The 15990-nt window shown below is 43.8% G+C and overlaps 1 protein-coding gene across 1 annotated transcript; it reads right to left on the reverse strand.

Moving 5' to 3' along the window:
• Positions 1-945: 945 nt before the first annotated feature.
• On the reverse strand, positions 946-8946 carry LOC310838020 (C-type lectin domain family 2 member B-like). The gene is made up of 5 exons (XM_083725350.1): positions 8644-8946; positions 6284-6360; positions 4381-4565; positions 2571-2668; positions 946-1115 (listed from the first exon to the last, which is right to left on the reverse strand). The coding sequence occupies exons 1-5, from the start codon at positions 8757-8759 to the stop codon at positions 989-991; spliced, it is 603 nt and encodes a 200-aa protein (XP_083581476.1). The 5' UTR covers positions 8760-8946; the 3' UTR covers positions 946-988.
• Positions 8947-15990: the final 7044 nt, after the last annotated feature.

Consider the following 15990-nt stretch of genomic DNA (forward strand, 5'->3'; position numbering starts at 1 on the left):
GACCCAGGTACAAATTCATCACATAGAACCTCATATTGAAGAGTAATGAAGGTTAGTGGGCCGCACTGCCTGCTTCCTGACAACTGATGCTGCTTCAGGTCAGGAGAAGGCCTTTTATAGCCCTGGTTCCTGTCCCTGGCTCAAAACCTCACATGATGAGAGGCATCCACTCTCATCCGTTTCAGCTCCTACAAGAGCTCGGGTAATGTAAACGTATCATTGCAATGCAGGCAATTTTGTCTCGCCTTCCCACCCCAATACACAGCAAGCTCTCACCTCTATAGTGCTAAATCTTGTAAGAGAGGCTGTTTGAGAGATGATAAATGAAAGTACATTTTCGGCAAAACCATTCCACAAGGGAAGGGAAAGAAAAAGGCAGGAGTGGGGGGGACTCTATTATTTATGTCACATATGTGAAAACATATGTGATTCCAGCTCCCTCTGCTTTTAGTCTGCAGCTTTGAAGTAAAAACCAGGACACCCTGAATGTTGTGGGAATGTTGTAGATACCAGGAGAAGATATATTTATTTATTAGTATCCTTCCTCACTCATGCTTGTGAGTCAGCAGCGGAATACATTCCCCAATGTATAGCAGGAAGCTAGTTGGTAGATTTGTTTGAATCTCTTTACTTAAGCAATGTTAAGTAACACCTCGGGTTACAAACACTTTGGGTTACAGACTTTGCTAACCTGGAAGTAGTACCTTGGGTTAAGAACTTTGCCCCAGGGTGAGAACAGAAATCGCTCACCAGTGGCTGCAGCAGGAGGCCCCATTAGCTTAAGTGGTATCTCAGGTTAAGAATGGACCTCTGGAACGAATTAAGTTCATAACTAGAAGTACCACTGTATAACACGGGGGGGGGGGGGGGGTTTGAACAAGATGCAAGCACCCATTAATCACAGCCAGCATGGACAGGGATGGTGGCAGCCATAGTGCAACACTATGGAGGAAGAAACTACGTTTACTAGCTTTAACACGTTTTTCATTCATATTTCATCGTGACTTTTAGATTTGCTGCAAATCCACTGATGTGCTGAGGTGCACCTTGAGGCTGTGGCGTTGCCATCTTGCGCTTTCCAATAGGCACATTTTCCTTCTCCAATGACTTTCATCCTGCAGCACAAAATATAGAGTCAGGCAAGGGTCAAATGTCTCGCCTACAACAATAAATTGGTATTGACAAGTTAGGATAATGCAGCTCAATTCACTTGGCACCTGGAACACATGTGAATAGCACAGTGGCAGAGTGTTCCCTGCTGGCACCTGCGGTGGGCGTGCACAAGCCAGGGGGCACGTAACGTGCTGTGGAGCAGGGCGCAACCCCTGCCCACTGGAGCAAAGTGGAGCTGTGTTGTGTCTCCTGCCTGGCCGCAAAGTGAGGAGCTTAGCCGGCTGATCCTGCTCTGCTTTGAGGGGTGTACTCGCAGCACCGCGCAAGCCCAGCACTACTCTGCGAGACTTGCAAAAAGAATCGGAATGAGAAGAATCTTTATTTGCATCAGCCACAGCCACAAAATAAAATGTACTGAAGATAGAGGTAAAAACTTAACTCTACAAAATACAGTCCAGGTCAGGGGTCAGCAACCTCTTTTAGCCATGTGGCAGTCCACTGTCCCTCAGAGCATGTAGTGGGCCGGACTGTATTTTGAAGGGGGAAAATGAACAAATTCCTATGCCCCATAAATAACCCAGAGATGCATTTTAAATAAAAGCACACATTCTACTCATGTAAAAACACCAGGCAGGCCTCACAAATAACCCAGAGATGCATTTTAAATAAAAGGACACATTCTACCCATGTAAAAACACGCTGATTCCTGGACTGTTCGTGGGCCGGGTTGAGAAGGCGATTGGGCCGCATCCTGCCCCAGGGCCTTAGGTTGCCTACCACTGGGTCAGGTCAATGGCCCACCTAGTCCAACGTCCTGCAAGCCAGACCTGAGTGCAGCACCACTCTGCCCACTTGCAGTTCCCCTCAACTGGTTGCCTCTGACAGTGAAAGTAAAGGTAAAGGGACCCCTGACCATTAGGTCCAGTCATGGCTGACTCTGGGGTTGTGGCACTCATCTCGCTTTATTGGCCAAGGGAGCCGGGGTACAGCTTCCGGGTCATGTGGCCAGCATGACTAAGCCGCTTCTGGCGAACCAGAGCAGCGCCGTTTACCTTCCTGCTGGAGTGGTACCTATTTATCTACTTGCACTTTGACGTGCTTTTGAACTAGTAAGTTGGCAGGAGCAGGGACCGAGCAATGGGAGCTCACCCTGTCGCAGGGATTTGAACCACAGACCTTCTGATTGACAAGCCCTAGGCTCTGTGGTTTAACCCGCAGCGCCACCCGCGTCCCAACAGTGAAAGTAGAACATAGTTATTGTAGCACCTGCTGTGATCTGAAGCACATGACCTGCAGGATTTCAAATAAATTGCATTCTAAACTCCCATTTCAGGGGAGTTGTGATTTTGTTCAAAATTACTTTCCTTAGGGAAGAAGCCCTTCGTTAACAATTATATATGGAGCTGTCTTGGGAAACATTTCATTTTTGATTATCAGTATTTATGGGAAGGACTCACGTCGCAGTGTCTCCATTTAGCCATTTCCGGGTCTCTCCCATCCCTGGTTGGATGCCAATCCAGTAGCTCCTCTTCATGTCATGACGTTTACAATAAGCCTTTAAAAGACCAGAAGGTATCAGAGCCTTGAACTGCCATGTTCACAGTGCAACTGAAAATATTACACAAATCCAAAATGTTTATCAGTTTCTTTTTTAAAAAAGAAAGAGCAACTTGTTGGATGGAGTTTTTTTATATATAAATAATTTTTATTAACATTTTACCATTTTTGACATCCAAATATATAATATATAACAAAAATATTGTTCCCCAATTTCCCCCTCCCCCCACGACTTCCCTCAGCTTCCCATTCTGGTTTTTTGACACATTATCTTATCCTGCTTATTAGTTGTTCTCATTCTCTAACTTTTTTTTCAATTTTTCAATTGGTTTTCCAAGTTTATAACAAATATAACACACAAAAATTTAAAAACATATTTAAGAGAACTATTCGCTAACATTTTTAAACATAATTATTATTTTTTCATCATTTTAACATCCTCATTCTATTTCCTGCATTTGTTTCATTAATAGCGAATGTTGGCTGGAGTTCTTAACTCAGTTCAGCTACCAGCACAGGATACAAATGTGGGGTGGGGTGTTTGTTTTAAATAAATACTTTTTAACAAAAAAAATATTTTATGTGCTCAATGTTTACTGCTATGACCCTACAATTATTTCTGTATTTAAATCAGCTCCTTTGTACTACATAATGGTTGAACTTAATGATTAAAGTACAATATAGCCTGGTTCACATAAGCCGTGGTTTATTAAACTATTGTTTATTAAACTATGGGTTAGAATTATGTGGTTTACTTACTGATCTGAAGCTATGGTTTGTTGCAGGCTACAACTAATCCAGAATGTGGCAGCTAGACTGGTGACTGGGAGTGGCCGCTGAGACCATATAACACCGGTCTTGAAAGACCCACATTGGCTCCCAGTATGTTTCTGAGCACACTTCAAAGTATTGGTGCTGACCTTTAAAGCCCCGAATGGCCTCGGCCCAGTATACCTGAAGGAGTGTCTCCACCTCCATCATTCAGCCCAGACAATGAGGTCTAGCTCTGAGGGTCTTCTGGCAGTTTCCTCATTGCCTACTGTGGGGTTACAGGGAACCAGGCAGAGGGCCTTCTCGGTAGTGGCACCCGCCCTCTGGAACGTCCTCCTGACAGATGTCAAGGAAATAAACAACTATCTGACTTTTAGAAGACATCTGAAAGCAGCCCTGTTTAGGGAAGTTTTTAATGTTTGATGTTCTATCGCTTTATTATTATCAGTGCTTTTTTCTGGGGGAAGGCAGGGGTACGCATACCTCTAAACATTTTGTGAATCTAAGTTTGGCCTCATTGAGTAGGAAAACGAGAGTATCCCTAAACATTTTTAAAGAAAAAAGCACTTCTTATTATTATTAATATTCTGTTGGGAGCTGCTTGGAGTGGCTGGGGAGACCTGACCGGATGGATGGGGTATAAATAATAATAATAATAATAATAATAATAATAATAATAATAATAATTACAAATGCTTGTTTGTTTTAACAATCACTTAGTGTTATGTGCTAACCCAACGCCCTTCTTTAACCATGGTTTGTCTGACCACTAACCAAGCTACAAAAGCATGAAGCAAAAGCAGTTGGGAAATGAGCCAAAGCCATGGTTTCTTTGACCACCCATAGGACAACTCATGGTTAACTTGTGGTTTGTTGAACAAACCATGGCTTAGAGTTATATATCAAACAGCTTAGACAGACAATGTTTCCACACCTCACCTTTTCATCCTCTTCAATCCTAGCAAGAGACGCATTGTTTGAGACGCAAAAATCGTAGCTGGAGTTCCAATCCCCTTCTTCTTCCGAAAAGTAGTAGCATTTGTTTCTAAAGCCAGTCCAGTTGTATGGGCAATATTCAGCAAAAACAGGGTTGTAACTTCGTTGCTCTGTTCTGTTAGAAAAAACTAAGATAGGTACAGAGAATTCAATGTTACCGGATTATTCATCTAGCTATCCCTGAGAAGCACAGACAGAAACTGGGATCATTTGGCTGAAACAGAGTAGGGCCTAGCTATCTACCTCACAACTCCTTAAAAAATAACTTTTTTGTATTCTTTTGCAATTCTCAAGTGCAAAACACAAGTCACATACCTGTATATCTTAAGCACATATGTATCCCTTTTTACAATACATCTACAATACACTCCATCCACCAGCCATCTTGGAAGATTAGCTGAAAGTAACAAAAGTGAGGCGCACAGTCTCTAAAGAAAAACAATGTTTTGTTGCCAAGGACAGGATGACAACCCCAGCCTCTCCGGAAGCCAGGAGTTGGCCCTAATAACTTGTTGTTTAAAGTGAAAGACAAGAAAGCATTCACTCTCATTTCCATGCACAGATAGGCACTTGAATCTTACACTTGTAACCAGAGAGTGTCCTCCACCATATCTGAGGGCAGGAGCTATGGGGCCACAGGGCAGATAATAGCAGCACAGAGAGCTCTCTTCTCCAACAGCTCACCATTACTTTCTCCCACCCATCTCCCGTCTGCTACCCAAGGCAGCTGCTTCACTCTGCCTCATGATAGGGCTGGGCCTGCAGGGAACACTCATGCAGGCTGAGGAGAATACAGCTCAGGAATTTGCTGGGAGACAAAGGGGAGCAGGAGAACTGAGAGCTTGGTAATCTCAATTTCCAAGACGAAGGGAAGAAAAATTGGGAATTATGGAAAAGTTCCCTTTGTGTACACACTGTGATAACAGGCATTCAGTGCTGGATGTAGGTGCCTTTTTGCGGCGCTGTACATATGATGTTCTTCTGTCCCATAGTATTTGCCAATCTAAAGCAAATTTTGCTGGAACTCTTATACAGTGGTACCTCGGGTTACGAACGCATCAACTTACGTTTTTTCGGGTTACGAACGATTGTAACCCGGAAGTAAGTTGTCCGAGCTCTTGAAGGCCTTGCTGCTGCCTGGAGGCAAACCCAGACGTCCACGGGGACTATGGAGCTCCCTGAGGCCTCCATGAATGCCAGGAACCAAGCCCCGACATCCACAGTGCCTAGAGAGGCTCCGCAAATGCCAGGAGCCAAGCCCTGACATACGCGGTGCCTGCAGGGCCTGCAGAGGCTCCGCGACTGGGCTCCAGCCACGGGAGCTCTCTGAGGCCTCCGCAAATGCCAGGAGCCAAGCCGATTGTGATTGTGGAAGAGGACCCTGAGCCCCCATCCAAACAATGAGTGCACGTAATAAAAGAAATAAATGTTATTTTTTAAAATCTAAAATACTGTCTTATTTATTTTATAGTACAGTACATTGATTATTGCCTTCATTTTATGGATCAATGGTCTCATGAAACAGTAAAATTTGTGTTAAATTGCTGTTTTAGGGGGTGTTTTTCATCATCTGGAACGGATCAATCCACTTTCTATTACTTTCAATGGGAAAGTCTGCTTCAGGTTAAGAATGCTTCAGGTTAAGAACGGACTTCCGGAACCAATTGAGTACTTAACCTGAGGTACCACTGTAATCCTTTTAGTGCTGAAGATGAAAACTTCTGCCCAACACGGGTCTTGAACTCACAACCCTGAGATTAAGAGCTTCATGTTCTACTGACTGAGCTATCCCAGGTGGTTGAAGAGAAACTTCAAGGAAAGTAGCACCCAAGTTTCTGCAACTTACCTACTGCAAGGAGAATGATGATGATGATAAAGAAGACAACATTGAGAACAATGGAACGCTTTAGGCATGAACATTGCCTGTGTGGTAGGGAACAAATAAAACATATATCCATAAGCGCTCATGAGACTGATCCAACAGAGCTTTGGAGAACTCTATGTTTAACACCTTTGTGGGAAAGGCAGTTCTGTATGACAGCTTAAAATAGCCAAATATTGAACTGGTGGGACCAGCAACAAAATGTTGCAGTATAATATCCTCACCACGAAGCAGGAGGACTCTCCTCAAGGTTGCGGCCTCCATGCCCTCCTGCAGAATAGTCTAAGCCAGAGCTTTTCAAACTTTTCGTGCTGGTGACACACTTTTTAGAAATGCATCATTTCGCAACACAGTTTTACTAGAAACTGGATGTGGGATGTAACATAAGCAGTCAAGTATTCCTATTTGCCCAGAGTGGACACACAGGAGGATGTTACTCCAGCCAGGAGGACTTCCTGTCACACCTGGTCTGGAGCATCCTTCCCCTGCGTGTGACCAGGTAGATGGGCGTGACTCTGTGAGATCCCATAAAACACACAGTTTGGAAAACTCTGCTCTAAGCAGTAAGCAGCTCAGGCAGGACCAATCGCACGGTGCTTACTGGGCTTTCTGAAAGGATTTCCCCTTAAATGAGAGCCTAGTGTCAACTCATCTTCAGCAGAGCACAGATTTGGGGAGCACCAAAGCAAGCATGGGGGTCTCTTGCTCTGATGCCACACCTCTATCTTTGCCCTCAGTGATGTAAGCAGCAATTCAGCAATGCCAATATAATCCACTAGAAATAAAAATAAAATTAAAAAACTGTCCAGTAGCACTTTAAAGGTAAAGGGACCTCTGACTCTGGGTTTGCAGTGCTCATCTTGCTTTATTGGCCAAGGGAGCCAGCGTACTGCTTCCAGGTCATGTGGCCAGCATGACTAAGCTGCTTCTGGCGAACCAGAGCAGCGCACGGAAACGCCGTTTACCTTCCCACCGGAGCGGTACCTATTTATCTACTTGCACTTTGACGTGCTTTCTAACTGCTAGGTTGGCAGGAGCAGGGACAGAGCAACAGGAGCTCACCTCGTTGCGGGGATTCGAACCGCCGACCTTCTGATTGGCAAGCTCTAGGTTCTGCGGTTTAACCCACAGCGCCACCTGCTTTTGTGTGCATGCACACTTCTGCAGCTCATAGCAAGAACAAACTTAGTTGGTCTCTAAGGTGCTACTGGACAATTTTATTTTTTTTAATTTCTGCTGCGTCAGACCAACACGGCTACCTACCTGAATATAATGCACATAACTTTTTCCACCCCATTGCCAAGCCAAACTCTCCTCATATCTTTGTGCTGTCGTTTCGCATCTTTCAGCACCCATAGCAAACTTTTCACCCCTACCTTTAAAACTCTCCACCACCTTTCTCTACCCTAACCTTCTCCACTTCCTTCTTCTAAGGTCCTGCCCATAAGGCCTATTTTACAAATAAATGAGATTGTAAAATGATGCCTGCTGCAGCGAGGGTTATAGTGAAGACATAAAGGTAAAGGTAAAGGTACCCCTGCCCGTACAGGCCAGTCTTGACAGACTCTGGGGTTGTGCGCCCATCTCACTTAAGAGGCCGAGGGCCAGCGCTGTCCGCAGACACTTCCGGGTCACGTGGCCAGCGTGACGAAGCTGCTCTGGCGAGCCAGCACCAGGGCAGCACACGGAAACGCCGTTTACCTTCCCGTTATAAAGCGGTACCTATTTATCTACTTGCACCTAAGGGTGCTTTCGAACTGCTAGGTTGGCAGGAGCAGGGACCGAGCAATGGGAGGTCACCCCATCATGGGGATTCGAACCATCAACCTTCTGATCGGCAAGCCCTAGGCTCTGTGGTTGAACCCACAGTGCAATTCACATGTGCCGGGAGATCTAGCCCCAGTGCTCCACAAGAGAACCTCCCTTCCTTATTTATGTCTCCTACATTTGTCTCCTGTCCTTTTTGCTTCTCTCCCTAGCCTTGCCTCTGTCTCCTTCTCCTTCTCGCTTCCTCCAGCTTCCCTTTCCCCAATCAATCCCTTAGCATCCTTTCTTCTGTGGTCTTCTCCTTCCTAAACGCACAATCGGAGTCAATTCCAACCACACCTTGGGCGTAGCCAAGATTTTTGTTGGAGCGGGTTAGGTCTTAAGTTTGGGGGGGGGGAGGAGAACCTCAGTTAGCTATGTGTTTTTATATATTTTTATTGATTGCGGGGACAGCTGCCCCTCCCAGCCTCCCCACTTTGCTATGCCCATGAATCACACCTAGACATCTGCTCTTTATGTTAGCCCCTGTGGATCCACAAAAGCTTCCCACGACCTACCTGCATCCATTCGTTCCAGTCTCGTTGCGAAGACGACTGGCTACATTCCCCTCACTTCTCTCTTCACTGGAGCTGGGGGGTGGGAGGAATGGCCCTCCGACCTCCTCCCCTTCCATCCTGACCAGCTTTTCCCGGGATCTTTGCCAGCTGCAAGGCTCTGGGAAGAACTTGGCGCATAGTTTCCCGCTGTTCCCGTTCTGCGAGGCGCTGCCAGGTTCTCAGCCTCAACGCGAAAGAGAAGCAGTCGCTCGGAAAATCAAGCCTCGGCTTTTCTTCTCCCCTCGGAGAGGAAACTCAGGAGGCACTCCCCTTTCCTTCTCCCCGCCCCCCCCCCTTTCATCAAGTTCTCAGAAGTGCCCCAGCCGCAACTCTGCTTCAGCCCTCATGCAAGACAAGGCGTCTCTCCCCTTTGCATCTTATTTTGTGTGCTCTTCAAACACCATGCAAAGGGCCTTCTCGGTAGAAGTGGAACGCCCTTCCATTAGATGCCAAGGAAATATAGTTTTAGAAGGTATCTGAAGGCAGCCCTGTAGACGGATGTTTAAAATGTGTGATGTTTTCCTGTGTTTAAATTTGTTGGAAGACTGGTTGGGGCAAGCCAATCAGATGGGTGACCAACAACAACAACAACAATAAATAATTTATTTATACCCTGCCCATCTGGCTGGGTTTCCCCAGCCACCCTGGGCGGCTTCCAACAAAGTATTAAAATACAGTGACAGATAGGTAGCCGTGTTGGTCTGCCATAGTCAAAACAAAAAAATTCCTTCCAGTAGCACCTTAAAGACCAACTAAGTCAGTTCTTGGTATGAGCTTTCGTGTGCATGCACACTTCTGGAAGGTGCTACTGGAAGGAATTTTTTTGTTTTAAAATACAGTGGTCTGTTAAACATTAAAAGTTTCCCTAAACAGGGCTGTCTTCAGATGTCTTCTAAAAGTCTGGTAGTTGTTCTTCTCTTTGACATCTATTATTATTATTATTATTATTATTATTATTATTATTATTATTATTATTATTATTCTTCATTTGGTTAGAGCATGGTGCTGATACTGCCGAGGCTCCAGGCTGGATTCCCGTATGGGGCAGCTGCTTAGTCCTGCATTGCAGGGAGTTGGACTAGATGATCCTCAGGCTCCCTTCCAATTCTACGATTCTTTGATTATTATTATTATTATTATGTAAAAGCGACAGACAAGGCTTTAATGGGTGTGGGATTGCAGGACTTGTTTGTCTGTCTGTTCTGTTTGCATGAGTGTGCACTGCCCTTTACAGAGGGAGGTGGGGAACCAGTGGTCCTGGGATAGTACACGCAGCAAAGCACGAGACACTTAATCTTGGGGTCATGGGTTTGCGCCCCACTTGGGCAAAAGATTCCTTCCTTGCCGGGGTTGGACTAGATGACCCTTGGGGTCCCTTCCAACTCTACAATCCAATGCTTCTATGATTCTATGACTCCAGCTCCCCTCATTGCTGAACATGGTGCTGGCTGGGACTAATGGTAGCATGAGGCTTCAGGTGGATAAATCCACAGGTTGGGGAGCAGGGAGGGGAGTACTGAGGATGCATCAGATTCAGCCTCCAGTGAATGCCTTGGCCTCTGCCTCTGCTACAGTGGCAGCAGTAGCTGCAGCATGCTCTTTGCATTCTCAGGCAGAGGGGAAGGAAGCATATTGTGAACACGCCCTTGTTGTGCCTGTTGCCTCCGACACTGATCTGCTGCCATGCATTGTCAAGCATACACAATCTAGAGATGTATTTCCTGCCTGCTATAACCAAAACAAAAATATGTTGCATTAGACACACTCCCATCCACTTTAAGAAAGAAAAAGAGAACCAGGGAGAAGAGTCAGTGGAGGAAGATTGGAAGAAATTTAAAGACTATTTACAGAGATATTGTAAAATTAAGGAATTTTAGAATAATGTTGGATTGGAACCAAGTGGTTTCTAGCTGTGATGGGTTAAAAGAATATGAAAAAATGGGTTTATATAAGTAAAAATCTAAGATTGTAATAATTTAAGAATAAGATCTGGGTAGTAAAAAGAGGGAAAGAAATTGTTGAATTAATAATTTGATTTGGAATACAAAAAAGGCTGGTATGAGGAGGTCCGAGAAACAAGTAAATGAAAAATAAGGAGATGGAAAGATTGATTGTTTTTAACAATTTTTATTTGATATTTTTTCTTTTTTCTGTTTTTTTTCATTTTTTGTAATGTAAAATCCTTAATAAAAATTATTTTAAAAAAAGAAAAAAAAGAAAAAAAGAAAGAAAAAGAGAAAAAGGAGAAAAGAAATAAGAATTGTTTGTTTGTTGCAGGGCAGGCCCAAGACATTTTGGCACCTGTGGTGAACTAGAAACTGGTGCACCCCTAGTCACCAGGGAGTAACTACTTCAGGAACAGGGGTGCTGACTCCTAGGGACTGAACCCCTCCGCAATATTGAATTGAATTTTATTAGGGAAGGTATACTTAAATACCTTTTTCAGCTCATTATATACCTTCCCTAAGAAACCAGAGGCCTTTCTTTTAGGCATTGTCGGCCAGAGTGTGCAAAAGAAGGATCGAACCTTTTTTATGTATGCTACAACAGCAGCAAGGATACTCATCGCCAAAAGCTGGAAAACTCAAGATTTGCCCACACTGGAAGAATGGCAGATGCAACTGATGGACTATATGGAACTGGCGGAGATGACTAGCAGAATCCGAGATCTGGGAGAAGAACTGGTGGAGGAGGAATGGAAGAAATTTAAGGACTATATACAAAAATATTGTAAATTGTATGAATGTTAAGAAAGATGTAAGATTAGCAATAGAATGGCTCCAACAAATTAGCTACAAGGAATACAAATCTAATTGTAATTGAAAGAAAAGACAAATTTTGGATAAATTGTTATAACTAAGTCTTCAAAAGAGTGATTTAAATTCTAAAATCTGAGATTTAATATTGGAAAAATATATTATATGAATTGAAACAAGTTAATAATTTGCTAGTAAAATTTATTAGTTTAGGATGCAGGAACAAGAGATGTGAGGAAGTCCAAAGATGAGAATGAAATGTGGATATTGGAAAATACTATGTTATTATGTATGTTTTTATTGTGTAAACAAAAACTTAATAAATATTATTATATATAAAAAAAATGAATTGAATTTTATTATTGCGGTCACAGGCCAGTTCCGGCTCACTTACAATATCAGGAAAATCACAAAACACAACAGGAATACATTGAATTGTAATTGGATATAACAGAGACAATTCAGATACAGCGGCAGTTAAAAATATATATTAAATCTTGATCACTAAAATATAAACTAAAATTATAATTTAAAACCTTAATCATTTTGTAGTACAGCTTGTCCCCTAAGTTTTATGGCAGTCACACAGAATTTGGCCACCCTTGGCGTGATCTCTAGATCCTTGTCCTCTACCAGGAGTTTTAGACATTGAAGTTCGGACCCATTTGGAGATTTTTGTATAACAGGAGTAATAAATACCGAGTGTATATCCCTGTAGAAACAGCAGCATAACAAGACATAAGAGACAGTTTCTACCTCCATCAAGCCACAGGGGCAGACTCGTTCCACGTATGGTTTACCCTCGAATCTGCCCTGCAATAAGGCAGATGGCAGCACGTTCAATCTAGCGAGGGTAAATGACCGTCTGTATTTGGGTATTTGTAATTTTGACAAATAATTTGCTGGGCTAAATCCTCTCCCATTATCTTTTATTGCTGGGTGTTTATTCATCTCGCTCATGTGGCATCTCCACAATATTTCTTAGTGGGACACTGGGCCCCCTCAATGTTTGCCCAGGCATCACGCATGATGTCATGACATTGTCCATGATGCCTGGATGTGACACTGTCGTGCACAACAGCCAGATGCAACACTGTCATGTGTGATGTCTGGGGGTTGCATGAGCCAGGAACGCAGTGGCACCTCCGCCCATGGTGGTGGCAGAAGGAGGAGGAAAAGGAGACAGAGAAGCCGCTGGCCATGGAAGCTGAGCTGCCTTGTGACACTCAGACATCACGCCTGGTGGTGTTATGTCCAGGCCCTGAATATTGTGGGGTGTGAAACATGGAGCAGTCAAATACAACATTCCTAGAGCGGGCATAAAAAGGGGGTGTCTGGAGCAGCCAGTCGGAACTTCCTGTTTCCTCCTGGGCTGGCACAAACTTCCTCTACATGTGACCAGAGGTGGGCATGACCTCACCTGTGCAGGTAACAAAATAGCACAGGGGAGGCAGCCATCTCTCTCTCTGACTCCATTCCTCGAAGTAGCAACATTTCCTTGGCCTGAGATGCTCTCTTCCAGCCAAGAGAGGACAAAGGAACTATCTCCTTATGGGATAGATTCCACGTGTATAGATTTTGTAACCTAACTCTGCCTTCTGGGATCCTTCTGTGAACAGAATGTGAGTAAACTACTTTATATACTGAAATATACTCGGAGTCAAGAGTGGATTTCATGCTCTTTATTCAGCGCATAGTGGTGAGGAGGGAATGAAAGTCCCCTCAAAGTATCTGCTTTATATACATTAATTACACAATGGGCTGCATGTGATTGGCTAATTCCGGAATTCTCCTGTAGGCCAATCAGGTTGTGCATTCACTTCCATCTGGAGCTGGATTGGGTGGCTCCTGCAGACCAATCATACTGCTGCATTGTTCTAGGACCAAACAGACTGCTGCATTCTGAATCCTATTGTTCTGGGACCAATCAGACTGCTGCATTTTGGATCCTATTGTTCTAGGACCAATCAGACTGCTGCCTTTTGGATCCTATTCAACCCAGTACATAACATATACTTTTATTCAAGACTGTGTCGTGTCTATTCTTTTAAGAGGGAATAAAGGGGAATTACCAGGAAACTTACCGTATTTTAGAGGCTTATGCAAGCTTGGCAAAGACGTTATCTGATGTGTAAGTTTAAAAGGGGAATGTTACTCTGCTAAATCATAGAACTTGTTAACACAAGTTGGGAAGGATATAATTAAACAATATATCCTCTCCTGCCTCCCTGAACATTCCCACATGTGGTGTCATGCACAACATCGCAACATTGCGCATGGCACCTGGGTGTGATGTCGTCAAGTGACGTCAGCCCCCTTCCCCCAATCTCTTTTCCCAGTTGGTGCATCTGATCAGGAGCAAGAGACTGAATAAAGATCTACGTCAGAATCTGCTGCCCCTGTGGATCCTGCTGCAAGACAAAGTCCCTCCTTCTGTGCCTCCCACCTTGCCACTTAATGGCTGTTACATGGCTTCCTCCAAAAACAGAAAGATGTGTGCTACAGAAAAGAGCCGGGAACCAGAGCCAGTGCAGATAGTTTCTGTGGCAGCCTCTCATCTGATGAAACATCTAGTTCCATGCAGTATTTGCTGTAAAAAAATAATTACAGTGGTGCCCCGCAAGACGAATGCCTCGCAAAAAAGCCGCTAATAGCGCTAATAGTGCTAATCCACTAAGCCGTCAATGGGCTTGCTTCGCAAGACGAAAAAACCGCTAGACGAAGAGACTCGCGGAACGGATTAATTTCGTCTTGCGAGGCACCACTGTAAATCCACAGATGATGAAGTTTGTGTGTTTGTGTCAGTTTGCATTTCTTAGTACAGAAAGTATTGATCTGATACGTAGAGATCTTTCCTATTCTAATTGATTCAAGAGGGTTCTGGAAGCTTCTCTGTGTGAAAGAAACAAGCAGCAGAAGAAGAGTTTGGATTTGATATCCCACTTTATCACTCCCTTAAGGTGTCTCAAAGTGGCTAACAATCTCCTTTCCCTCCCCCCCCCACAACGTACACTCTGTGAAGTGAGTGGGGCTGAGAGACTTCAGAGAAGTGTGACTGGCCCAAGGTCACCCAGCAGCTGCATGTGGAGGAGCAGAGACGTGAACCTGGTTCACCAGATTACGAGTCTACCGCTCTTAACCACTACACCACACTGGCTCATGATGTTTGGGATATTCCTTCAGAGAAGCTAACTACAACTGGCTTAAACTGGTTTTGTTATCTCTTCTGTCAAGGTCATGCTATCAAAGTCAGGCCAGAAGGAGGCCTGGGTTTTATTTCCTCTTTCCATCTCTCTTCCTTCTGGTGTGGTGTTCTGTACATAGCATGCTATAGTGTTAAGGTTTAGACTTATTATAAGTTATTGTAAGTTTAAGTTAAGTCTGTTGCAACTAGACTTATGAACTGTGCCAATCCTGAATGTGACCATTATGCTCATTTGCCTTCAGTAAAACTCTGCTGGATGAAATATTAATTGCCTCTGGTCTACTTTTTGGGAATTCTGCAACCTGTTTAAGTTTTTACTCTGCTAACTATACGTCAGAGTTCTGCTCTGGATCAATATTGAGTAGAATTACATGACAGTGTGTGTGTGTTTGTATGTGTGTGTGTGTGTGTGTTTGTTTGTTTGTGTGTGTGTGTACAGCACCAGCCTTTGTTTCCCACGCATCAGTTCCTTCCCTCACAAGTATTCAGCTTCCCACCCCTCTTTCAAAAGCACACAGCCATTTTGCAATGACATTACAAAATCCCTGCTGCTGAATATGAGGGCCATACATGATGTCATGAAAGTAAAAAGGAGAAGTGTGGATGCCTTTAGCATAGCTGAGCATTTATGTAGGTGAGTCTGCTCAGTTTCCTGCGGCCTGCAAGAAAGCAGGCAAGCCAGCCCACATTGAACAGGCACCAGGAGTGGATTCTGCTCATTTGCATCCCACCCTTTCTGTCTGCTACACTTGCCTTACAAAAATGTATACATTAGGGGAAATTTGCATTCAAATGCATATATTATGAGACATTCCCACTACAATGCTGATGCATTTCTATGAGGAGTTTATAAAGTAATAATAATAATAATAAGAAGAAGAAGAAGAAGAAGAAGAAGAAGAAGAAGAAGAAGAAGACGAAGAAGAAGAAGAAGTGGTGGAGGAGTTTGGACTTGATATCCTGCTTTATCACTACCTAAAGGAGTCTCAAAGCAGCTAACATTCTCCTTTCCCTTCCTCCCCCACAACAAACACTCTGTGAGGTGAGTGGGGCTGAGAGACTTCAGAGAAGTGTGACTGGCCCAAGGTCACCCAGCAGCTGCATGTGGAGGAGCGGAGACGCGAACCTGGTTCCCCAGATTACGAGTCTATCACTCTTAACTATGACACTAATAATAATAATAATAATAATAATAATAATAATAATAATATCACAAATTGAGACAGAAATGTGGATAACTAAACTGAAAAAAATGGGAAAGTAAGAGAAACATACATTGACTGATTCACCCATTCCAAGGTGGGGGATAGAGAAAGGCCTCCCCACCAGATATGAGGAAACTGGCTT

Source organism: Podarcis gaigeae, assembly GCF_964106915.1.
Source record: "Podarcis gaigeae genome assembly, chromosome: 2".
Lineage (NCBI taxonomy): Eukaryota > Metazoa > Chordata > Lepidosauria > Squamata > Lacertidae > Podarcis > Podarcis gaigeae.

What these genes read in the sequence shown, in the direction of transcription:
- LOC310838020 (XM_083725350.1), bottom strand. Translation starts at nt 8,759, where the DNA reads ATGGAAGGGGAGGAGGTCGGAGGGCCATTCCTCCCACCCCCCAGCTCC. An exon ending in ACTGGAACGAATGGATGCAG is followed by an intron (nt 6,361 to 8,643) that starts GTAGGTCGTGGG and finishes CCTACCACACAG; the next exon opens with GCAATGTTCATGCCTAAAGC. An exon ending in CTAAATGGAGACACTGCGAC is followed by an intron (nt 1,116 to 2,570) that starts GTGAGTCCTTCC and finishes TTTGTGCTGCAG; the next exon opens with GATGAAAGTCATTGGAGAAG.